The sequence below is a fragment of the Tamandua tetradactyla genome, chromosome 6 (genome assembly GCF_023851605.1).
Source record: "Tamandua tetradactyla isolate mTamTet1 chromosome 6, mTamTet1.pri, whole genome shotgun sequence".
Classification (NCBI taxonomy): domain Eukaryota; kingdom Metazoa; phylum Chordata; class Mammalia; order Pilosa; family Myrmecophagidae; genus Tamandua; species Tamandua tetradactyla.
Window position 1 is genome coordinate 29337630 of NC_135332.1, and position 26252 is coordinate 29363881.

Below are 26252 nucleotides of genomic sequence, written 5' to 3' on the forward strand. Positions count from 1 at the left end.
TGCAGTTTTTCCCTACTTTGAGTTCAAATTGAAAGTAAAGGAACTAGGCCCCATGGGGGAGGACTGGCCGTTGTGTGGCCCAGGCAGAGCTCACATGGGAAAGTAGGTAGAAAGCAGGGTAGGCGGTCAGTGGGGAATTTAAAGACAAGTCTTAAATACTGTAGTGAACCTTCTTAGTATAGCCTCTCTGTAGGATATGGCAACTAGTGCTATGCCACAGGGAGGACTCAAATCTTTTAGCCTCTCCTTTCTTATAGAGCTAGGGTAGGTAGAGGTGTTGTTACCTGGCCCAGCTCCTTAACCTGTCCACCTGCTACAAACTGCATATTTAAGCTTGACTCTGCTGTTAGTTCTCTGGTGGACTTATCTGCTAAAGGGGGGACAGAGTATTGGACTGTAGTGACAACCCAAACCAACAGGGCCAACACACCAAGCTCTGCCACATTAACCAAGGATGGAACCTGAGGCAGGAAACTAGCTTCGGGGGTTACATCTTGGGAAAACCTCTCCAGCTAAGGTGATTAGAATCTGTTTTGTGGAAAAACAAAAAAGAACAACAAAAACACAAAATCGGTTTGTTGTCAAGCCTGTGAAAGGCTGTGATGCTGTCAGGTATCTCTGGATTGTTGCTGGAACTACCACATGCTCATCTTGGGGTAGGTGCTTTGCAAAGCCTGGGGCTCACCTGCAATTTTCTGAGATTGTTGCCTAGGCTGAGAAGAAGCTGTGGTACCCAGAGTGGACTCCGAGTCTGAGCTGCCAAGCACCACTGTGTCACCTGGTCTAGCCCAGCCCGTTAATGATGATAGGATTGTCCTAAAGGGTGGGACAGAAATCTAAGAATAACACTGATTTCTAATTTGTTTCAATTTACAAGTGCTTTTTTCCTATCTATTTGGAAAGGGTTGGTCATCTAACACAACTATTTTCTAATAAAGCATTGACTGAGGTCTGTAAGCGAGGTAAACCAAGATTCTTTAAAAAAAAAGTGACTAAAAATTTCTGAAAACTTTCTCACGATGATGAGAAAAAAATTGTATATAGAAGGGTACACTATGATAAGTGAAATTCATGGCTAGTCAGTATTTTTGTATCCCTTCCAGAAATCTGTAATTTTTTTTTAGTACACAATTAGATTATATCTTTTATTCTTGTTTTGCAACTTTTTTTTTTTAACAGATCTTTCAAGACAAAAACTTCTGTATTTACCCCTTTTGCTAGTGTTGCCCTTGGCCTTGGGACCAAGGAAAGTCTTTTTGTTGCCCCTGTGTCTCCCCTGTCAGAGAGATGTGCAGTTTTATCTAGGATCCTGCTGATTAGCTGGGGCTTTGGGCCAAGTTGGTCAGCACAGCTGTGGGCTGACCTCTTTTAACTCCTGGCAGGTGGAGTGGGTATGCCAACCTCAAGGTTCTTCTGGCAGGAAGAAGATAGGAGGATTCAAGTCCTGCTAACAGTAACCCATCCACTGAAGACAGGAAGTGAGAAGAGGCAGGGAGATGAGCAGGCCTTAGACTTGATTAAGGCCCTAACTTCAGTGTGACCTGCTTGGATGAGGAGGGAAGGCTTGCTTTGTCTTGATTTTTTCGGTCCCAGGCATTAGGTGTTATTCAAACAGATTTTTGCACACATCTTATTTATGTAAAGGGATGTAAATAAACTTGTTTCAGACTCGCCCTGTATAAGATTTCACGAGTGAACCTGGGGATATTTCAATATTAATAAAAACAGAAGAAATAGAGTTGAGGGGGGAAAAGACAGAGATTTGTAGACATGCTTCCTTGTCATTAAGACCTGGATTCCGTGGCTGACCTTGCTCCCCCATCTCTTTACTGGGATAAATGAATAGCTTGGGGGAATGGAAGGTACTTTCCATAGAACCCTGCCTTCCCTTAGGCTGGCCTCATTTACTGCTTTCACAGTCTTCATCCAGATCAGACCTTGCTGCTCTTTGTGTTTGGCAAAGAACTGGAACAAGTGCCTTGTAGAAAAAATAATGACTTCCCTACCACCCTCAAGTATCTGATCATCTGGAAGGCACTGATCAAAGGCAGCATGTTTGGAAAATAGTTTTAGAGCACTCCCTGGTGACCAAGTGGGCAGTAGGAGGTCTGTTTTCATATTGATGCTGCAGATATAGACAGGTACCAGACTGATGTCTGGCTTTGTAGAAGTCATTTTACCAACAAAGTGTACAAATTCTCTAGCAAAACACGTGCTTGATTATCATGAGTAGTTAAACCTTGTTTCCCTATCATTGGTCTGTCTGGTAAGGGAAAGGGACTCACAACCTTCCACTTGTCATTTTGTCAGTGTACCAAGAACAAAGTAATTCACCTTAACTTTTGTCTTACCTAGAGGGCAATTATCTCCTTTCCTCTTGTTCTGAACTTGGTAGTGGAGAATGAACAGAGGAGGGACCCTGGGGATACATATGAAACAACACCTGTATGGTGTTCTGTCCTTGTTCCGTCCAAGACTTCTATGAAAGTTCCTGTCTGCCTAATTAGCTGAGAAAAAGAATCTAGCACGGGACCTTGCTAAAGAGGTGCTTTCAAACTCAGCTGGTAGAAGCCCTCATCCTTTTTGAGGATACAAAAAGACAAAACAATGAAGGTCTTAAAGCTGGTTTTCTTTTCCAACCCAATTTAAATTGCAGAATGAAGATAAGTTGCACAGTAGTTTTCACTTAATAACATTCCAAACAAAGAAACAAAGCTTAGTTCACCTGGGGGGAAGCAGAGACCAGACCAAGGAGTTGGAGCTCTGCCTTTAATTTTAAACAAATTTAACTTAATTTCAGTTGCTTTAAGCCTTCCAGTCTTCAGCTAAGAACTATAGCAATAATTGAAACAATGGGCTAGTGTCCCCAGAGCCAGGTCCCAAAGTTGCCCAGCCTGATTCGAGGCTATGCAAACAGTAAGCAGGGTAGGCTCGGCCAAAGTCAACCATGGTTAAAATTCCATGTGTGTATACAGTGGTGTTGGTACTTCACAAATCAACAAGGTCACATTACAGACCCAATCCTGCTGTTGAATATTTAAACACAAACTATTAAATGTAAAGAAAAACTAGAGAAGCTGTATCGTCAACCCACATTCTAAACTCTGTTTCAGTCTTGCCTCGCTTCTGCCACCTCACTGGCCTATGCAAAACACCACCAAAAAAACAAACCCAAACAAAACAAAATAAAAAACCCTTAGAAGTGGACTACTTGCTTGCTCCCATGGAGCAACGGCCAACTATGTTTTCATCCCAGCAGGATGGTTTTATTTCAGATTTCATTTGCTTTTAACATATCAGCAGTCTGATCTGGGGGAGCACAGAAGGCCAAGTTCAATTAAAAGTTATCCATAAAAGAGATGAGCACATTGGCAAGGAAAGCAGTAACTCGAACGCAAGGAGATGTGCACGTTCACAGACACTGATAAAGTTGAACTGATAAAAAGTCCCTTTTTCACACATGAAAATGCCTGTAGGTAAAAGGCAAAGTGAAGCCAAGACTCTAAACTGAATGCTAGCCTGGTAATGATGTTATTTCAATCAGATTCTGGAAGGGGGGAAACACTTGAGCCTAGACTTAGTCCAGTCTTATCAGCTCTAAATTTTAAATGAGAACATCCTCATGAGAAGGCTCAACTTGCACAACCGATTAAATACAAATACAAATCAGATTAACTTGATCTGAACAGAACCCAGCTCCATAGTGCAGGATGTGGAGCTACTGCAGAGCCAGAATTCTAGTTCCACCAAATTGTTTTGGAGTTAACTATTTCATCAATCATTTTCCCTTTACTCTGAAGGAAAGAAATGCTTTTAGATGCAGATTCCCTCTGCCACAGTCTGTAAAGGTGAGTGAAGAACACATGGCCAAATACTGAACGGTCTAGGGTTAAAGTTCAATTGAACTGAGCCTGAAATGACCACCACAGAATGAGTTGTAGCATGTAAGACTGTATCTGAAAATGATTAAAAGTTTCAGTATTAGCAGTGCTCTCAGAATACTTTCTGAACCAGATATAAAGATTGTTGCCCCATATTTTTCATTTCTAACATTTTTGCATGAATTTGTGGCTTCAATAATAACTTGAGAAAAATGTATCCTTAAATTGTGGATCTAGAAATGTGATTATTGGCTTTTCAGGATAACAAAATTGTCTCTGAATATCTACCGTCGCCTTAGTTTTTGTCACATGCATATCAATTTTGGCATCTTACCCAGAAGAGATTACATGATTTTTATAACAGTTCAAAAATGACAATGGAGTAGGTCCCAAAGATTAAGGCTAAAGCTGAATAGCAGCCCATCTTGGACAAATAGCAAGGCTGAAGTCTAATCTCAGTGCATCTGACGGTGTGGAACAGAACAGTGCAGCTGTCCACCTCATCCAACCCCTTTACTTAACTACCAACTGCTATGTTACGGCAACTACCAGCTACTCCAGTGACATACTCAAGACCTCTGTTAAAAAGGCCTCTTCATGACTCAGACCTTCAATAAGCCTCCTCAGTTCCATTCTTTTCAAATACAAAAAACAAAAACCTATACATTAGTTTATATGAAATAAAATGCTTTGAACTTGTAAGGAGAGCTCAACTGTACATTGATTTGAAGTGTATATCTTATTTTCCCTTTTTATGGATGACAAGTCTAGTCCCATTTTGGCTCTAGAATTATAGGCAAAAATGATGTTAAGGAAACGGCAGACATTTTAATTCAGTGCTCAAACATGGGTCAGTTACTGAAATTTTTAGAAGGGCGATTACTGAATCCCTGACTCCTTTCCAATAGGTTATCTCAGTAAATATTTCCATTGATTAGAATATTCCTGATAGCATGCTAAGTGACTAGCTACTGAAAACTACTCTAGGCTGGGCTAATTGTGGGCACTCCCACACACTTACCTCATATAATCCTCAACACTGTATTTTTAGCGATATGGAGCACATTGCTCAGAACTTCATTTTAGCTAAGGTAACAATCTATTAAACACACCAGACACAGACTCTAAATCTAATGCAGAAACCCATGTTTTAAAACATATAATTTGGAAGTCCTATTAGGTCACAGAGTTCTAAAAAATAAACTGAGCAACATGAAGACAGAATGAAGTGACAATTTTAACAACCCCTGCAGTTTGAATAAATCTTTTCTAAATCAATGTGGTGACCACTCCAAGATTCAGGTCAGGCGCCAGATTTTCAAGCCTAATAATGTTCCAAGAAATAAACCACCCAGGTATGGAAGCTGCTTCCAAAAGACTGAACCTGTGTGGCTCAGGCAAGAACTTCTGGCAAAACTTAATCATGACAGAAATCAAAGATTATAAATCTATAGTTTTATTAAGACAGAAACTGACAGTGTAGTATGAAGTTTACATTTAAACAAAGTTTTCACAGAAATCTAACACATGCCTAAAAAGAGTTTACAATGCAGCTCTAGATGGTGTCAAGAACAGATGGATCTCATGATTCAAGACAAAACATTTTGGGTATCAGTTAATTCTTAGGGTTTTTTGTTTGAAGTGAACCACTGCCCCAGTGTGAAAGTTTAATTTCTCCTGAGACCAAGGCTACTGAAGTCATTTAATCCTTGTGCTGTCAGTGACTGAACCCTGCCACCAATGGTTTCAGAGTTCAAAGTTCAAAAAGCAGAGAGGCTTTAAGAATTTTCCACCCTTAGAACATAGGCCCTTGTCTTTCCCTATTCTCCCATCTCCTATACCACCCCTTTTCCCCTCCCCCAAATCCTCAGCCAGTGGCTTGGACGGACAAGCTGATATTTATAACTTGATTGGAAAAGAAAGGGTCTTCTTGTCAATTTCAAGAATTAGCACCTCAAAGACAATGATCTGCCTGTGTATATGCTCCAATAAAAGACTCCCTTCTCAGTTTCCATCACCAAATGGCAGCTTTGGTAAATTATTAACTGGCTTAGTCCTTTGTGGGAGACAGCATAAACTCAGGCAGGAACACCTTGGCTTACAGGTTTTAGGCATTCACAGCTTTGAAACAGTCTCTCACCATCTTCATATATGTTGCCAATAACATTTTGAAAGGGTAAAATATTCTGGACAAAGAACCGAATCATTGGTAACTTGTTTTTTTCCCACTGCTTCACTGTTTCCCCAATCAGGCCCCAAATTTCAATGAAAATGATTCTACCCATCTCCCTTCCTTCCCCCCTCCCCCCCAAATAATACACCAGTAACAGCCAAAACTACACACATGCTACGTTGTAAAAATGCAGTTAACACTATTGGGAAGAAGGCTGTGGGTTGTGGAGATGCTCTTTGAAGATCTACAGTATCTTTTTGCTCTCCCACACGCCACTCTGCAAGTTCTGTCCTTCATGGAAGGCCCTTTGCTTTTCTCAGCAAAGTGCAGAATGGGTTGCCTTGAAACACTTATCCCCTCCACTGGGATGGGTGTGCAAACTATACAGCACGGAATGGCTTTAAAAGCACTTGGGCTGCTGCAGGGCACAGAAACTATACTGGCTCTTCAAAGGACATCTTCTCAAGCCACCTCTATGGCGTCAAGACAAGTAGAACTCCTTCCCTCTCCCACCTTAAACCCACAGTCAGAAATGACAGGGGCTAGTACTCAGTTGAGTTAATTCTTGTCATCTTTTTTGTCATCATCCTCTGAGGGATAGGAATGCCACGTCAGCCTTTCCTCATAGAAGGATATGACAACCTGTGGGCACTTGACGTTGGCTTCCTTGGCAGGGACCAGATCAGCCTCATCAGAGTTTTTCCTGTGGAACAAAGCACAGAGGAACTTTTGAGGCTAGGTGCTGGTGGGCTCTGAACGTGGATCACCCAGGGGACAGGGCTTTAAAAAAATAATTCCAGAAGGGATAGGAGAGAAGGGGGACAGTATGGCCCAAACACCATTTACTGGCAACTTTTAGTCAAGTGACATTTCAGGTGCCCTGTCCTGTTGAAAATCCCCTCTAGGTATCTTTGCTGAAAGCTGGGTCACTTGGTTCAATGTATCACATCTGAGCCTCTGGGAAAAACTAACAATAAGCATGCTATTCTAGGTTCTCTGTGGGAAGGAGAGAGGCTACCACACCATTTCAAATGTCACATCCCAGCTGATAAAAGCCTAAGGAGAGCGCTTGGTTTTGTAACAGCATTTAATCCCACATTACATAGCCAGAATGAATGCAGTTGGACATTTTCTTGCTTATTTATAATTATATTGCTCAACACTATGAAATGCCATGCTCAAACGAAAACAATGACACAACCTCCAGGTGCTTTGAAATGGTGCTATGGTACTGGGGAGAAATTCTGAAAATCACATAGTCTATGGAGATTAGGAGTAAGCTCTTCAGGTCATTGAGAATCCTAGATGGAAATAGTAGCATTAGGGCAGGCAGCAGACAGATGATGGGATCTCTGACCAGGTACTACTCCAAACCCCTGGAAGTCCAGCAACAGGTAAACTAAAGCCACACAGCCCCATGGAGCCACAAAATAAGCCTATAAGGTATGATTTTGTGAAAAGGGTAACCTGAAGTAGGTTGCCCTTTGTTGACAATTCAGCAGCACTCTCTGAGGTAAATTCAGTCATTTCAGTGCATAAAAATATTTGCTATTTTGGGAAATGGACAGGTATCTCAATTCTCTAGGAAAAATCACTTTTTAAAATGTGAACTTGGTTTTGTAATCAACATCTAATTTATCTTAACCTCTAGTGTTATATTCAAATGTAATCTTTCCACACAGTAGTAGTGAGTTAACCAAAGAAGTGAAATCTTAAGCAATATGGAAATACCACTGTGATTGCCACATGCAGACAGACGAAGCACACTACAGGTGCGTGAATAACTCTTGGGATTAGTCCTTTCCCCCTCTATGTAGCACCTTAAAAATGAACTTTTTTCCTGCAGGCTAGCAGTAAATAAGCTAAAAGAGGGTCAGATTCAGTAACGGGTGGAATGCTTAGGAAGAAAATAGAGGGTTAACTAGTAGTGATACAGGTTTGCAGCTGTGCTAAAGTTAGGCCCTCAGGCCATCTTGCAAAGGAGAGGAATTAGTACAAATACAAGTTTATAGAAGGTTGAAAAAGAGCTTCTAGAATGTTGCCTTCATCGGCAAAAACCTAGAATTATTCACTCCTAATGTTCAATTTTAAGGACAATAATTGAGATGCACTTTGGGAAAAAATGAGGGGGAAGACATCTTTTCACAGGAGAAAAGGAAAGAGAAACTTCTGGATGGAAGGTAAGGAGAATTTTGGGCTAACTACAGTCAGCAAGATGCCTTCATTAAGCTGTTTCCTATGGGGTTATTACTATAATGAAAAAAGTAGCCTTGGTCTCTGCTCATGAACAGTCAAAGGGCCCTGCTGACCCCCACAGGCTGATTCTGGAATTGTAGAATCTGCACAAACTGGAAAGAATGTTACCATCAAGGACAAAGGAAGGCTATAGGAACTCATTCCTAACCCTGAGAAGTCAACAGAATCTCTGATCTTGTGGCCAGCCATGTCTTTATTAAGGAGGTGGTAGAAGGGGAGGGTGGTCCATCACATTTCATATTTTTTCCCTTCATTTACAGAAGTGAAATGTGATTCTTCCCCAGACCCTCCCCACTCTAGATTTTCTCCCACCTCCTAAAAAAACCGGGCCTTAGAATCCTAAGGGCCCCTACCTGTAACTCATGAGTCCAGGTTGGCAGCCAGGCCGAGGGTCACTATCGAAGGACTATGCCATCTTAAAGATTTCACACTTGGGCGACTGGGATTTCGAAGGTCCAGCTCTTTTCCTCTGGCATGGAATAGATGGGGAGAAGAAAAAACAACCACAGAGAGCCACTGGCAGACTCACCATTTCATCAGGAACATGAGTTCTCCACTGGAGTCTGTAGCTCCAATAATTCGCTCTGGCTCCAAACCCCGGGCAAAGCCTCGTGGCTTTTCTGACTGTAAAAATCAGATGGGTGGAACAATTTTATCTATATGGGACTGTTGTCCATTCTGGAGCTACTTATTTCTTTGATGACTGTAATCACACACTTGCCAATATTTCACCCGTAACATGGTGCCAAGTAATAGGCTTTTCAGGATCCTTCTGAATGATTATTTCATCAAGGTCTGAAGTGCTTAATGTTTTCCCATATGAAAAACGGGACATACATCTTAAGCAAAATAAAATGTTCAGAACTGTCTCTTTATCCTCAATAGACAACTTACTTTAAGGTGTTGAGTAAGTCAAAATATCCACCTCAAACCTTCAATTATTAAAATAGGTGCCTGTTCCCCAGTAAGTGTTACGCTTATTGATCCTGCATCAATAAAAAGTATGAGTCAATAATGTGATTTCACTAGACTAAGCCCCAAACACATAGACATTAGCCTATCTGAGATTCCAGAAGGACTGGGAGGAGATGGATGCTGAGATCCAAGAAAGAGCAAAACAAAATTGCTTAAATTATCTGGCCTTCAGGTTCTTTTACAGCAGTGTGAATTCTGGATTAGTAAAAATTCTTTTTTCTAGCCTTACCTCTTCTTTCTTCTTCTTTGGTTTACTCTCCTCTCCCTTATCTTCAGAATCAGAGTCAGCTTTGCGCTTGCTTCCTTCTGACTTATCTGTCTCATGTGCTGTTTTCTGTGACTGCAGAAATTCAGCAATGAGGTCAGGGCAATCCAGGTTTTCTTCTGGCTCCCATGTGTTATCCTCACTGAAATCAGAGGGCATAGTAATTCATACTTTTCGCTCAAAGTTGTCACATTCATACTGGGGCTAAGCACAGGAGGGCAAGAGCTAAAAGCCTTGGAAAAGAAGAATTAATGAGTAGCTAGATTTTGTCCATGACCAATAACTTTGAAAGCTGAAAATTCTTGGGGGGCTCTTTAGTGCAAACTGAAAGCTTTGAAACTTGACTTACTCAAAGGAAATTTACTTCCTCTTTGCAAACTTGGATTTGTTTAAAGCCACACACAAAGATGTTCCTCCGAAATCATATTATATCTTGCATTATAGTACTTTGTGCATGTAGGTAATTTTCCTTATTAGACCGTTAGCCCTGAAGGCTAGGAGTGAGTCACATTGTATATACATCATAGTATCCTAGTCCTTGAACATTATTATAATCCTGATATAATATTTGCTGATTAAATGATTGGATTTACCCATTTCAACAACACTTACTCTGAGAAACCCTTCCACTTTAGGAGGTACTCCACTTTGCCCTTTACCACTCGACGGTCAAGAACTTTTTCCACCACATATTCCTCTTCCTCTTCTTCTAGCACCTCTTCCACTTTCTTCTTGTTTTGTTTTTTCCCCATAGTGCCCGCCAGCTTTCTGGTGTAAAGGGTGACGCTGCTAAAATGTTAAGGAAAATAAAACAGACATTAGGACATACTCTTTTCAGCTAGGCAAATTTTGGATGGTGAGAAAGCCAGGGAGGTCACAGATGACAAATACGGTAAGCTGCTTATACTAAATGTTACAACCTGTTCATCTTCATACACACCCAATAAAGGTTTCAGGACATGTTCAGCTAGAAAAGCTAATTTATAAAACCACTCCAATTAATTTAACAGCAAAACTTCTTTATTCTTGCATAGCCATTTAAACCTTTTTATCAATTCTTCAAATTTAAAAAAGCTCTCAATACTCCTTTCAACATAAAGGATGGTACCTAAAATATTCTATTAAATTAAAAGGAAAGTAATCCTTCCAAAAATAATGTACATACATCAAGCTTATATACATAATAAACCCTCTGACCTATACTTTCTCCTATTCTCTATATGTTTCCCAAAACCACCAGTACTGGACTTAATGTTTTACTGTGGGAAATAACTTGTATTTATTAAACATCTAGTTTAATTTTCCCTTTTTCATATATGCTTGTATATTATAATCCATTCTTCTGCATTGTTAAAACACAATTGAGTCCTCTTAAGGTTCTTTATGTAGTCTTTTCTGAATGTCACCATGAGTTTATAATCCTCAAGTTTCTTATTAACTTCTGATTCTAGTTAGATTATTTCATAGTTATTTGTAGGACTAATGAAGACTCATAAAAATGCCAGAATTACTAGAAAATCTTTCAACTAGAGTACTGCAATAATTTGGAAACAAGTGGGAAAAAATGATAGTAATTATAGATAATAAGAACTTGAGTTTATTCATTTGTAAAAATACATCATCAGACTGGCTGATCTTTTAAGAGTTTCCAGTGATAAAATTCTAGTCTTTTATTAGTCTAATTTCTTTAGTCCTTTATCTAACCCTTAGACTTCTGGTAGGCTTAAAGCCTTAGGAATACCTATTTGTGTCAGTAGATGGCGCCAATAGATAGCTATCAATAAAAAAACTGGCCAACAAAACTGGTTGAAATATACAAATTGATGGATCATAGTTGCCTAAAAGGAGGCATAAAGAATCAAGAGAAGGGTAGGTGATCCAAGACAAGGAAGACAGAAAAGAAGTTTACTACTCTTTTTGAATTTAAGACAATGCCAATTTGGGATTAAACTGGTTATCCTTGGGAAAAGGAGTCTTAGCATAAAGAGAAACTTTTAGCATAAATAAAAACTTTACAATTGACATGTAAAGACAGAATGGAATTTAGTAAAAGAATGCATCTATGAAGTATATGACATATAACTTAACTTTTAAAAAATGTCAGGATGATCACTAGTCAGTTAACATTACTCACAGATGCTTAGGTTTATAACCTCGGAGATATTCCTGTCTGTAATATGAACAATGCTGACTTTACTGAAATAATAAACATTTATTTTGTTACTAAAAAATTCTAGCACAATGCTGAATACTGGAGATTCAAGAGAATAAGAAACAGTCCCTGCTTCTATGAAGCTTAATGTCTAGTAGGAATAAATTTTAGACACCTCTTCCACTAAAAGTATTCTGAACTCTTGCAGAGTTAGGAGTGGCACAAAAAAGTGATTTCTGAGGTGCTTTTAAGTGTGGCCCAAAGCAACCTACAAGGCCCCTGTCCACCCAGTTCAGTATTATCCACTTGAACACAGAGCTATGCTAAGATGGGATGGCTATCTTTTCAAGATTCTTCCTTCCCGCTCACATACTACAGAATCTACTTTCCTTCCCTCCCCAACCCCTTGTGTCTTCTCTATCTTTCAGAGAATGTGCCAGATGAATCTTCCTTCTGTTACTGAACAGACTGATGAGTGGATTGAATATATTCTTTAGCTAATTCTTGGCTTGTTTCATTGTGCTTCTTCCTGGCGGAAGATGCTTTCAGAATTGATTGCCAAATAACAAGTGTGTTTTGAGGAAAGAAAAATGTATTTGCTCTTTTGGATAAATGCAACATTGTTTTTTCCTAAGAACAAATGCTATATTCCTTGCTTGCTTGCTTTTACTGTCAGTTGAAAGGGTAGAAAGATTCAGCACTAGTCTTCCACTACAGGGCAGGGAAAAATAAACTTACCTTTTGGTAACGAGGGCCAAGATAACTCCCTGCATTACTCTGGACTTGAAAATTGGAAGAAACTCCCTTTTTTCAGTAGATGGGGGGAAACAATGACCGTCAAAAACAGTGATAACTGTCCCCTAATAACTCCTCTTCCAAGTAATTTTCAATCAAAGTTAAGGAAGTAAAGGGAAAGGCATTCTATCAGTATAGCTTCAGAATTCAGAGCTATTTAAGGACCCATGTTATCTAAATTAGTATCTATATTTGACTCACCCATAAAAAGAAATAGCACCAAATACTGCCCATCTGACCCTGTGACCTACCACGAACCAAAAGGGTCAAATAAACTCTGGCTTCTCTCTAGCTACTGTAGGCCTCTCCTCCCTTTATCATTAGCAAGCCCCAATAAGGAAGAGAGTCAAAGGCTAGAACAGGAATATAATCCTTTAGGTTAGGTAAAGAAACCTCCGAAAATGGGAAATCTAAAGTAAGGTCTTCTCTTAATTTCATCTTTATTCACTTAACTTATTGTCCTATGAGTGAAGAATGTAGAAAAGATACCTTTGCTTCTCTCTGAACTTTCTTAATTGGCTCACCCCAGCATTTGCCTCCAAAGATTGGATTCTTCATACTTGAGAATCTCAGCCAGACCTTTCAATGTGAATTTTTTCTTTGTTTACAACTGATTCTCTAGGCAACTGATTAACTGCTTGTCAAAATCAATAAAAACTGGATTAAATATGCAACCCACCCTTTCTATAGAATCTAGCACCTTCAGAGGAGCCCTTAAACATTGAGGGGTCAATTATTCTCACATCATTTCCAACTGGATTATTTTAAGAAAACCCCTGAATATGATGGTCTCTAAACACCAGTAAGGATATATAGAGGAGGGCTCTCTATTGGAATTGCTTGAAAGGGAAATTTCAAGATAACTCAGATCAGTGTAGCAGCACAAAAGAAAACTGTCTTTAGCTAACACTACTTGTCACCCCCCACCCTGCCCCAACATCCTGGCAATCAAATAATTTATGGCTTCAAAGTTGTCAGTCATCAAAGAAAGGATCAAAATATACAGCAGAACATGACAAGAGGTATACATGACTATTTGGTACTAGACAATTCTCCTAGACATTTTTCCTTCCTGTAATTATTAATGAAGTAACTTTATAACGTTTGTTAAGTTGTGTGTATGCTGCTTTTAGGTAATTTCACTGAAGGATGACTGGTCAAGGACCTAGCTATTTTGCTGGGGATGCCCCAAATATCAGTATATTCATAGCTCCCTTCTCTTGGGCAATTTTTCCAGAAAGGAATATACCTTTTTTAGGGGAGCAGCAGGCTGAGGTAGGGGAGGTATACACCTAGCTATCAGTGTTCTTGCAGTAAAGTGCAGGAAGCAGGCTCAGGGCAAGATGATGTTTTCAATATGGCCTCCTGTCCTCAACTCTGCATGATGCCTCTAAGTCCAGAGTCCCAGTTCAACCTTCAACTCAGAATATCTGTAATGTTCTACTGAGGTAAAAAAGTTCTTTCATATAGTGTGGTATGGAGAAAGGGACCAGCATGTTCTCTTTTTCAGACTTTCTACCAATTCTCACTTTTTAAAAGTTTCACCTGTTCCTCCACTGTCAGTGGTACTTATGGTTTCAATTCCTGATCCTTACTGGAACCCTGTGGCACAAACCTTCTTGCTCCTCCTATCTCCAACACTGTGTAGTTTTCAGCTTTTTCTGGTCAGTTACAAACTTCTCTATTTGTTTTCTTGACATCTCTGCTTGTCTCCTCTTCTGTTTTTCTTGTCCTTTAAAAAATTCCTTTACCATTATTTTGTGGCTTTTGGAAGAAGAGGAACCCATGTGTTCAACCAGCCATCCACGTTTAACTGGGAGTTCATTTAACCATCTAATAATAGTAACAGTTTGGGTACTCACTATGGGTTGGGTGCTATTCCAAGCACTTTTCTTGCTTATTCTTTACAAAACCCCAAGAGTTATTAATCAGAGCTAGTTGCTTAAGGAGGCTGAAAGCAAACCTAGGAGTCTAGCTCTACTGTGTGCATTCTTAACCACAATGGGATCTTCAGTTGTCTACTTGGGGATGTCTTCCTAAGGCTTATCACAATGTTGCAGATAAGAAAAAATCTAGGGCTACATTTTTGTAATTTTTATCTAAATATTTACTGAATCTAAAACATTTTAAGATGCCTTGGAAAATAATACGTTTACACCAAAAGTACAAGCAATAGAAGAAAAAATAGATAAACTGGACTTCATCAAAATTAAAAACTTTTGTGCATCAAAGGACATTATCAAGAAGTGAAAAAGCAACCAATAGAATGCGAGAAAAAAATTGGAAACCTTATGTAAGATAAAGTTTGATATCCTGAATGTATAAAGAAATACAACTCACAACAAAAAATAAACCCAATTTAAAATGGACAAAGGATTTGAATACATTAATCCAAAATATACAAATGGCCAAGAAGCATATGAAGATGCTCAACATCATCACCCCTTAGGGAAACTCAAATCAGAACCACAATGAGATACCAACTCATAGTCACTAGAATGGTTATCATTAAAAACAGAAAATAACAAGTGCAGATGAGGATGTAGAGAAATAGGAACCTTCGTATATTGTTGGTAGGAGTGTACAATGGGTGCAGTCTTTGTGGAAAACAGTTTGGCAGTTCTTCAGAATTAAACACAGAACTACTATATGACCCGGCAATCCCATTTCTAGGAATATACCCAAAAGAACTGTAAGCAGGGATTCCAACAGACATATGTACACCAGTGTTTATAGCAGCATTATTAACAATAACCAAAAGGTGGAAATAACCCAAGTGTCCATCCACAGATGAATAACAAAATGTGGTACACTCATGAAATGGGGTATCATTTGGCCATAGAAAGACGTGAAGTTCTGATACATTCTACAACATGAATGAACCTTGAAGACATCATGTTGATTGAATGAAGTCAGACCAAAAGGACAGATATTGTATGATGCCACTTGTATGAAATCAGTAGAATATGCAGACTCATAGAGACAGAAAGTAGAGTACAGGTAATCGGGCGGGGGAGAGGAAAGAGGAGGTAATACAGAAAGGGTACACGATTTCTGTTAGAGTCATAGAAAAGTTTTGGGAAGTAGTAGCAAAGTTAACACAACACTGTGAACGTGATTAATCACAGTGAACTGTAGCTTGGGATAGTTGAGATGGGAAATTTTATGTTGTATATATATTTTTACAATAAAAAAAAAGAGACCGAAGAGATAATGACAATTAAATGCAACATGTGATCATCCTGGACTCGATCGAATAATAGAAGAAAAACTGCCCAAAAGGAAATTGAGACAAATGAAAAAAAATTGGAAAATAGACTATGCTTTGTATCAATGTTAAATTTCTTGAACTTGATTAACTGTGCTCAATGTGGTTACATAAGGGAATATCCTTGTCCTTAGGAAATATACAGGGACATATTAAATGTTCATGGGGCATATGTATGCAACCTACTTTCAAATGTTTAGAAAACACATAGACTGATAATGACATAACAAATGTAGAAAAATGCTAATAAATTGGTAAGTCTGGGTATCTGAGTAGGGGATATACTGGAGTTTTCCATGTTGGCTTTGTATTATTTTTGCAACTGTACTGTAAGTTTTAAATTATTTCAAAATAAAAGGTAAAAAAAAAATCCACTACATTTATATTGTGTACAGTTTACAAAGTGCTACCACATGTTACATGTATTTGATCCTCAAAACCATCCTATGAGACAAGCAATTCAGATGTTAACTCCACTTCAAAGACACTAGAATTTAGATGATTTAGATCACCTAAGTTCGCATAATTAACCATGGTTCCTCAGTAAGGCTATCTCCTAGTAAGGCTAGGTTAACAGTCCTGCTTGCAAACCCAGAACTAGGAGCTACAGCTACATACCTACAGAACTCCCTCCCTCCCTCCCTCCAGGTTGTATAAGGAAAGATTTCTTAAGATAGCTCTCCTCTATTTGTCATTGATAAATAAGAAATAGTTTTCTTTAGCAAAGACCTTGGAAGGAATGGCTGTTAGAAAAATAAGGATTTTTAACTGGTTACTGGAATATGAAGGTATCCATTAATAATTAAATCAGCAGGCAATAACAAAACTTTGGTTTCTAATGCCCCAGCAGAACTTCTGAATCTTAAATTGACAAGGGTTAGACGATGCAGAATTTTTGAAAATACCTAGCATGTAGAACGGACAGATAACCAACCTACTGAGAAAATGTCAATTTTAAGTTTATAAAGTCTAAATAAATCAAGGAATGGTGTAAATCTGAAGAATCATGAACTCATAGTTCTTTATAGAAGAAAAAAAGAGCACAGTTGCAAATTCTCACCCACTCTCATTAGAAGCTAGAAAATGGAAAGGGGGAACAAGGCTGCTTGAAGAGGGAAGGCAGTCAAGTATCAGACACAAGATCAGGCATATTGTTTTGGTTTTGAATAGATGGTACTGTGAAAGGGCGTGAGAAGGATTTATAAAGCCAGTGTGGGCACAGAGCCAGGTTGTCATCACATGAATTATAAAGGACTATCCTAGGAACACCCAAAGATGATAATTTTTTACCAGCTTGAAAGATCAAATTCTAGATGTGAACCCAAGGTAACATCTACAGACCCCTGAAACCAAACCAGAGGGGCCTTTAGTTAAATTAAATGCTAAGGTGAAGGATTTAGAATGTTAGTCTGGTGGGATGCTTGTTTTTATTAAAAAATAATTCACAGGAAAACAGATCTTGAATTAAGAACATTCACCTGTATGAGAATCAGGATCACCTGTAGAATTTAGAAACAGCGCTGTCCAGATCCCACCCAAGAGCTAATGTACCAGCTGTTTTTGTTCTGTACATAAACTAAAATTGAGACGTGAAAATAGATATTACAGTTCTAGAATCTGCCTTTTTATACAATGCAATGTATCTTTAACATTGTTCCACAAAGATCCCCATTCTTAACAACTGTCTAGCATTCTATTGCATGGACACACCATACTTTCATCATTCTTTTACTGATTTGGGTTGTTTCCAGTTTTTTAAAAATATTATTATTATAAACAGTGCTGCTTTGACCATAGCAGCTGTATCTTTACAAGTCATGGATGATTTTGATGCACATTCTTGGGTAACAACCACTGCTATAGAGGATCTGTGTATCAGAAACTATATTCCGCAGGTGAAAGTGAACACATTTCTGCAGGTATAAATCATTTCTCAGTCAGCCAAAAGGCAGATGAACATTTTATTTTCTCCATAAAACGTAGAATAAGACTGGGGCAAAAAGAACAGTTACAAAAAGGAATAAAGAGAAAAAACCTTCTCTACATTGCATTCATCCTCATTCACTTTAGACCTTTTTGCACTGGCAATTAAACTGGAAGGGCACTGCTTGAAGGATCCTCAGAAGAAAGTTAGTATGAGCACCAAACTCATGACTGCGATTCCTGTATGATATGCAACCTTATGTACAGCCCATTTAACTGAATACCTGGATACTTAGCAAAACAAAACTCACATGACTCTTTGAGTCCTAGCCCACATATATCTTTGTTTTTTCCTGACCTCTCAAAGCAAATTTTATGACCCTAAGTAGTTACATATTTATTGCCTACCTCAGTTTCCTCATCTGTAAAGGAGGTACAACTTTCATGGATTCCTAAAGTTGGCTTTTATGCCCTTCTGGTATTAATTATATATTTGCAAATAAGTTCTACTTCTTCATTAGCTTATATATTATACTGCTTTAAGCTTAACAATAGCTTTCTGAAACCCAATGCACTGAGAACTCATTGAGAAAATACCATTTAGGTCTGATGTATACTGCTGAAATTTATGACTGTTTTCTCAAAACAGCACAGCAGCTCCAGAACACACTCAAAGGAGGACTCTGGTCTAGATGGTCTAAATGAGCCAGTAATTACAAAAACAGAGGGACCAAGATCTCATCTGGGGGAGGGGAGGAATACATATATATATGTATATACATGTATGTACACACACACACATCACATATAAAAAATAAATATATCACCCAATGAAGACAGATAAGATAGGTGAGAAAAAGGAAGCAAGTTCTGTGTACAAACAATAGATAGTTACAACAAAATTACTCTGTGAAAATAATTTTAAGATTTCTGAAAACCTATGTAAGTATCAAAAATCAGTTTTGATATGAAAAGTTCTATAACAAAATTCAAAGGTTATGATTTCAGGCTCAGATTACACACCAATACACACTCCCCCCTACCCCAGGAATGCACCCAATTAGATGGTCTTTTTAAGAATGCATAAGCTTCTACTGAGTTCAAGTCATTAGGAGAGAAGCCATCTTTGATTCTTCCTCCCTTGTCCCCCATATCTAATCTCTCATTAAATCCTGTTGACTTTATTTCTTAAATATCTTTCAATTCATACTTTTTTCTAGGCCCACTGCTACCACCCTATTCCAATTCCAAGCCACCATCATCTCTTGCCTGGATTACTTTTTTTGTCTGTGGGAAATCAAACTCCCATCTTCTGAATGGCTGGTGAACATTCTACCTCTGAACCACCCATGAATCCATGTGCCTGGGTTACTCTTAACCCAATTTACTCTCAACACTAGCCAGAGATTTAGAAATGCAGATTTGGGCTGAAGACCCCAGCACCTAACCTATCACAATTACCTTGCCCTTTGCCCTGTTTTTCACTTAGCCAAATCCCTTAACTTAAATGTATTCCTCAATACCTTCCCCAAAGCCTCAGACTAGGTTAACTCTCCCTGTGAACATGCTCCTATAACAGCCATTCATTTAACAATTACTTGTTGGGCACCTCTTATGTGTGTAATGCTGGAGAAATGGAGTGAAAAAGACAGATAAAACTCCTAGTCGGAAGTGGGGCACATACAATAAACAAGAAAATATTAGTGATATATGCTATCCAAAAAAAATCTTTTACATTTTAACAGAGACTCGAATGACAAGGCAGCAAGTTGGACAAAAATCAGAGAAACACTGGGTGTAGGGAAAAGTTGGTTGAAAAGTCCTAAAATAAGAAGTTCACTTTATCTGAGCCGGGTGGAAAGAGCTACATTGGTAAGTTGAGGATTAGAAGAAAACAAGGACCAGATGATGATTATTGTGTGTATCATTATGCACTGCATTCCTCCTTCCACCTAGTTCCTTTTTCCATTCCTTGTTTTCCTTCCTTCTCTTTTGCTTCTTGCTTAGGTCCAAGACCTAGTTAATAAATGGCTATAAAAATGTATAAATGCAGTCTACTTGGTTTTAACACTACTGAAAAACAAATCAAATCAATACTCATTTACTAACAGCCTGGGTAGAATACAGAATGACAAACTCGCCTGGTTTTAGCAATGAAAGGTCCCACTTCCTAAGAACTCCCTGAGAGACAGGCACATGGATGGTTTGGACACCACTCTAGTGGGATACGCAGACATACAAGCAAAGGCTTTGAGAGGCCCCTGAAGGTAAGTAATAATAACATAATAATAACTAACATTTATTGAACATTTAAATAATGCATACAAAGGTGCTTATTCAATCCTCACAACAACCCTATTATTATTATTATTATTTGGATGGGCAGGCACTGGGAATCGAACCCAGATCTCCAGCCTGGCAGGCAAGAACCCTGCCACTGAGCCACGACTGCCCGCCCAACAACCCTATTATTAAGTCTAGTTCACAGACGAGGAAACTATGGCTTACTGAAGCAAAGAAAATTAGCAAGTTCAAGGTCTCCCAACAGTAAGATAAAACATACAAATTTAATTTGCAAAAGAAGTATAATAATAAGTAGCTACAAAAGCACTAGAGTTTGGAGGAAGAACTTGACTAGGGTGATAAGTGAAGGTTTTTAAAAGTTGGGATTGAATGCTCTGCTAGCATTTGAAAGAGTAGACTGGAGGAGGGCAATGTGGCCTAAGGAACTGTCTGTGAAAAAGGCAGAAAGGCTCTTCTGAGGTAAGTGTATGTGTTAGTTAGACTCAGTTGTCAACTTGGCCAGGTGAGCATACCTATTTCTGTTGCTGCAGACACAAACCAATGGTACGTGAATCTCATCTATTGCTAATTACATCTGCAGTCGGCTAGGAGGCGTGTCTGCTGCAATAAGTGACGTTTGACTTAATTGGCTGGTGCTTAAATGAGAGAACACAATGTAGCACAGCCTAGCAGCTTGGCATTCCTCATCTCAGCACTTGCAGCTCAGCCCAGGCCCTTGGAGATGCAGAAAGAAGTCACCCTGGGGAAAGTTGTTGGAACCCAGGGGCCTGGAGAGAAGACCAGCAGAGACCATCCTGTGCCTTCCACGTAAGAAAGAACCTCAGTGGAAAGTTGGCTGCCTTTCCTCTGAAGAACTAACAAAATAAATCCCCTTTTATTAAAAGCCAATCCGTCTCTGGTGTGTTGCATTCCGGCAGCTAGCAAACTATAACAGTGTATAAACCAGTTTGGACTGGAATATATTGAAGAGAAAAGTGATGGGTAAGTAAGAAAAATTTATAAAGGTCCCCCCACCCCTTAAATCAAAGGTCGAACTCCTCAGTGTAACATCTAACACCCTCTGGTTCCAACCTACATTCCAGACTAAATGTGGTCCTACTTTCCTCACAACACCTATACCCCAGTCAAAACAGAAGTCTACTACTGGCTATAATCTGAACACATCCTGCAAATATTCTCTGTGCATGACTGTACATCTAAGCAGTGTGTTCCTGCCCACGACCAGCAGCCAAATTCCTACCCATCTTTCAAGACCCAGCTTAAATGTGACTTTCTCCACGAAGCCACCCAACCTCATCAAATATTGTTTCTCTTTATCTTGGGGGTCCCCAAACACTTTGCTTCTATTCTTACTCGGATTCCAATTAAAGATAGGTTTGGGCTTTGTGCAAGGTGTTGAACTCTATATCGGGACTAAGGCTGTCTGTCTCAGATTTAAACAGTCAGGGACTAGAAGTCCAAAGTTGTCAGCTTTTAGGATCAGCAAGAATCTGATACACAAACCCTATGGAAAGCAAAGACGAAGTATCTTTGCTGAAAACATTACCAACTACATACCAGTTGTCAAAAGGCAGGTGAAGACATGTGTAGTATATTCAGTTTGAGTCCCCCTGACTCATGTTTCTAAATTGCTTTAAGCCTGTTGTTAGCTGTAGCTATTTGTGAAGCAAATGCTTTCCAGATGGAAAACTTGACTGGGCAGAAAACAAGAACTTGTGCCACACACTCAATACGCAGGAGTTTTGTTCTTAAAGGAACCCCTCTGCCCTTGAATTCCAGGGGATCTAGGGCCAGAATACTAGTGTGTGAGAAGATTTTAAATTTTATTTGAGATATGTTCAGAAACTTGGCTAACCCCACTATGAGTTTGCGTATGTGGATGAAACTAAATAGATATAGCTATGGGTTGAGAGACAACAGGGATCTGCAAATGTTAATGAGATTCAATGATGCCTGTGCAAACCCACTCACAGGTTTAGATTACGGTAAAATAAAAATGATTAGAAAGCTAGACCAGAATTATGACAAAGTTGGAATTCAAGGCAGAGACCAAAGCGTTCACAGACAGCAAAACAAAACCAGATTATTAAAATGAACCTCCCAAATACCAGAGTTCTGTTAGGTTCTCAATGTGTTAGCTATTATTTTTTAAAAAGGCACAATTTGCAGACAAATTAGGCTGCCCCCTACTGGCCTGCTGATCATAAAAGGTAAAAGCAGAAAAAAATACATTACTCAATTCAAATACTGAGGGGATCTAAATTTTGCCCATATTTGAATAACTTCTCCAGTCAACCTTCGGAAGGCTATTCAATTTCTCAACAGAACTGCCTTTGGGAAACGTTTATTATTATTCAACTCTACACAAAGGGCACCAAGATTTTTCAAGATACCTTTAAAACAGAAAATATTTAAGCTTGACAGCTTGCCGTTGAAATCCAGAACCTGGGGCCTCTCCAACTGCTTTCCTAAAGTATTTAGAGTGGTTATTTACACAGTCTGCATACCTTTTCTGTATTTAACACCAGGGCTATTACATCAGAAACTGAGACTAACACAATACACCAAAGGCAACAGTTTACCCTGCCAAGTATCATAGATCTAAGAAAGGCAAACAATTAATTCTGCTGATTTAACACATGGAGTTCTCAGAAAGGATCTCAAAATCCTATTCATCAACAATCTGAATGGCCCTACTATGTACTAGACACTGGATGAATAATAGACTTGGCCTATCTTTATGGAAGGCCACAAACTGGCATTTAGAATTTTACTCTCAAAATTCTTTAAGACTAACATATAAAGTGAAATACCTATCAAATTTGATGCAAAATTTGTGTTAGCACTACGGACAGTATATGGAAAAGGGAAATCTTGCTGGATAAACCACTAGAAACTGACAAAAAAAATGGATCAAATCTCTTTCCTTTTTAAATAGACAAATTTCACTTTTTTATGCAGTTTTATTGAGATATATTCATACACCATACAAACCACCTGAAGTACACAATCGCTGGCTCACAGTATCAATCACATAGTTGTGCATACATACCCATGATCAATTTTAGAACATTTTTACTACTCTCTTACTCCAGAAGAGAAATAAAAGTAGAAAAGAAAACCCAATCCTCTCATACCCCTTTATACCCCCAATCCCAATTACTGACCTATAATATTGTTGTGGTACATGGTACATTTATTACTGTTGATGAAAGAATATAAAAATACTGTTAACTATAGTCTATAGTTTGCAATATCAAATCTTTTTAAATAAACACAAAAATAAACTCCTAGATCCTAAAATGAGCACAAGAAAATATAATGATGACTTCCTTTCTTTAGATAATCAGTTAGAAAATTATAGGTATCTTGTATTCGAAAAAGCAGGAGGCTAGGATACCGTTACCCTACCGAAAGCCAAAGAAGAATGTCACCACTGGTAAAACCGGAAATGACCGAAGATCCTCCACTGCCCTGAAGCTTCATTAAGGTGAGACCAGTTCCAGTATAGGTGCCCTTCAATCACACCACTTCACAAATCAATGTCTATAAGGCATCTATAAGGCAAAGTCACTACTTTTCTGGCTGTATGCATGCATCTGTTCCAAAACCTGCACTTTTCACACCACTGAGGAAGAGAGCTTACCTTACTCCTGACCAGAGGTTCTAGTATAACAGAACTTTTAAAGTTAAACGAATACACATATGAATATAACACCAAACCATGAAAACCTCTCATCTTTAGCTTAGCATTTAGCCTTCTGGGTTTCTTCGGAAAAAAAAAAAAAGGTTTGCACACTTTATATTCACATTTTGTTTCAAAAGGGAACGCTGGTTAAAAAAAAAACAGGAGCCCCCCCAAAAACTTACTTTTCCTTTTGTCTGCCAGTTTCCCACACCATCTCACAATCTCTCACTACCTCATTTCATTCCTTAACTATTAACTCACCTATACATTTCTACAATTTCAGCATCTGTCGTAAGACCTGTGATCATCCCAGTTCAAAACTTACGGAATGAATCTTGAATCAAAACAAGAGGGGTACTAGGACTCAAACAGAGAAAAAAACAAAACAAAACCCAAAACCTACAAAAGTGAAAAAAGCGTGTTCCATTTCTTCTTCACACATTATTCTTATTGCCTCCCATGCAAGCAAGTGCTGCCAGCTTTCTTTTCCCTTCTACCCCTCACAGAAATACTCTCGAGGCCTCCGCCCCACTTATCCTAACAGCTCCTCCCCTCTAGAACCAGGCAAGGCAAAAACCTGCCCCTCCCCCTTCCAACTCCCTCTCCAATTTATTCAACAATTATTCCCCAATCCCTGTTTACACCTAGTCCAGCAGATCTCTCCAAGTAGCACACCTTATGTTTGCTGCCCACCCCCTCACCCCCCTTACAAGTTACAAGTTTCTTCTCCCTAGCCGGCTAGCGAAATTCCTCCCGCAACCCCGGCAGGACCCAATATCCTCGGGTTACACCTCTAAACCTCGGGTCTCCCAGTTGTCATCCCCTCCCCACGCACACCCGAGCAGCAAGGCTGCCCAGCTCGTCCCGTTCCCAGTTTACTAAAGTGTTTCCAGCCCAATCCTGCAGCTACGCACCCAACTCAAGTAGCATTGTCTCGGTCTACCCAGATCTGGAAAAGTGACCCAAGTGTTTGCCCCCCCGAATCGCTTCAATCACTGGCTCAGATTCGCCGCCCCGCCCTCTCCATCCTTCCAGCGACCCGCACCCGACACTGCGCCCTCCGGAGAGCTCCGCGCGAGAAGTAGAAAGGACCGAAGCGGGAACCCGATCATGCTCCCCACTCCCACCCGCCGCCGCTAACGCGCGGCCCCTCACCCTCGGCTCCTGCTGCCGCCGCGCGCCTCCCCCCGCCTCCCTGCCTCTAGCGGGCTCTTCACCTCAGAGCAGCGCCCAAGAGCCCGAGGGGAATCGGTGCTGCGCTACTGACGCGGCGCGTCGGGCCAGTTGGGGAATGGCGTCCAGGAAAGCAACGAGCCGGGTGGCCGCGGGCGAACCCCTCACTGAGGCGGCGTACCGCAGGCCCCGGCCAACGGCCCTCCCCTCTGCGGAACAAAAGAACCTCGCACAGTGCGCTGCCCGCCTACCGCATCGCGCAGGCGCGGCGACCCACCGCACAGCCCTATGGGACTTGATGTCCGTCCAAGACTACAAGACCCAAAGGACCCCGCGCGACCCACGCCGCCACGCACAAATTGCCAGGGCTTTAGGGAGTTTTAATTTTAAGCAGGAGGGACCGATGTCCTATAGTTTAGAACGTTGCACCCTGGAAAGTTAGAACGTGGTTTACAAGCGAGCCTCATGGGTAGGGCCGAAAATTTAACTATTTCTGGACAATTCTGGAACTCAGTTTCTCTATTCGTTGGATTTTTTTTTTTTTACTTTTTAAAAAATTTCTATTTATTAATTACAACAATTAACAACAAAAAAATTAACATATCATTCTATTCTACATATATATATTCGTTGGAATTTTAACAGGTTCCTCATCAGAATTTTATCAAATCTCGGCCTTCTTAAATCTCCAGTGCTCTTAGTATGGGTCCTCCTCCTTAGCATTGAGTTTACTACTCTTGGAGGCTTTCTCTGCCCCTGAAAACAAGGTTAGGTCCTCCTGCTAGGTAGTCCTAACGGCATCCTGGACTTCCCTTTTTCATTGGCTGTGCCAGTGTGTGGCTGTAGTGCCCACTCCTTCATGAACACGCCTTACCAGCCACCCCTTGCTTGTTGTTCTTTCAGACAAATGTTCTCGTTCTCCTGATTTCAACAGGAGGGTTTGTTTCCCAAACCCGTTCATAAGGAAATTCTGTCTACCATCATAACTTTTACCCCACTTTATTGTCATCAATTAATGTCTGTCTTCCCTCCTGGGCTCCAAGCTCCAGTGTTGTGTGGTTCACCACTATTTCCCCAGTGCTCAATACATCCTCTGCGTATAAGTAGTAAAAAGTATTTGTTGAATAAATGATTAATGACTTAGATCTTCTCCTGCCTGACAGTGAAAATGGAGGCGATCAAGCTTTTCTTCATCTCTTCTGCTCACCTCAGATTTGTGGTTTTTTTACTATCTTCTTTTTCCTACCCAATCAATAACTAAAGAGAACTTCTATCAGGTGACGATAACTCCTTTAAATATTAAAGTAGCCTTCTAATCAGGGGGAAAGGGGAAAGGCTATTAAAATCTAGTGCACTTTACCCCAGAATGAAGAAGTCTGCATTTATAGAACTGTTACAC

At 39.7% G+C, this 26252-nt stretch overlaps 1 protein-coding gene across 1 annotated transcript; it reads right to left on the bottom strand.

Moving 5' to 3' along the window:
- Nucleotides 1-6412: 6412 nt before the first annotated feature.
- Nucleotides 6413-25118, bottom strand: CBX1 (chromobox 1). The gene is made up of 5 exons (XM_077164646.1): nucleotides 24898-25118; nucleotides 10163-10339; nucleotides 9515-9692; nucleotides 8840-8934; nucleotides 6413-6757 (listed from the first exon to the last, which is right to left on the bottom strand). Exons 2-5 carry the CDS (start codon nucleotides 10300-10302, stop codon nucleotides 6613-6615), a joined length of 558 nt encoding a protein of 185 aa, XP_077020761.1. The 5' UTR covers nucleotides 10303-10339; nucleotides 24898-25118; the 3' UTR covers nucleotides 6413-6612.
- Nucleotides 25119-26252: the final 1134 nt, after the last annotated feature.

Coding starts and splice junctions, on each gene's coding strand:
- CBX1 (XM_077164646.1), bottom strand. CDS start 10,302: ATGGGGAAAAAACAAAACAAGAAGAAAGTGGAAGAGGTGCTAGAAGAA. Junction 8,935..9,514: donor CAAAGAAGAAGAAAGAAGAG/GTAAGGCTAGAA, acceptor TGATTTTTACAG/TCAGAAAAGCCACGAGGCTT. Junction 6,758..8,839: donor CTCATGTTCCTGATGAAATG/GTGAGTCTGCCA, acceptor TTTGTTCCACAG/GAAAAACTCTGATGAGGCTG.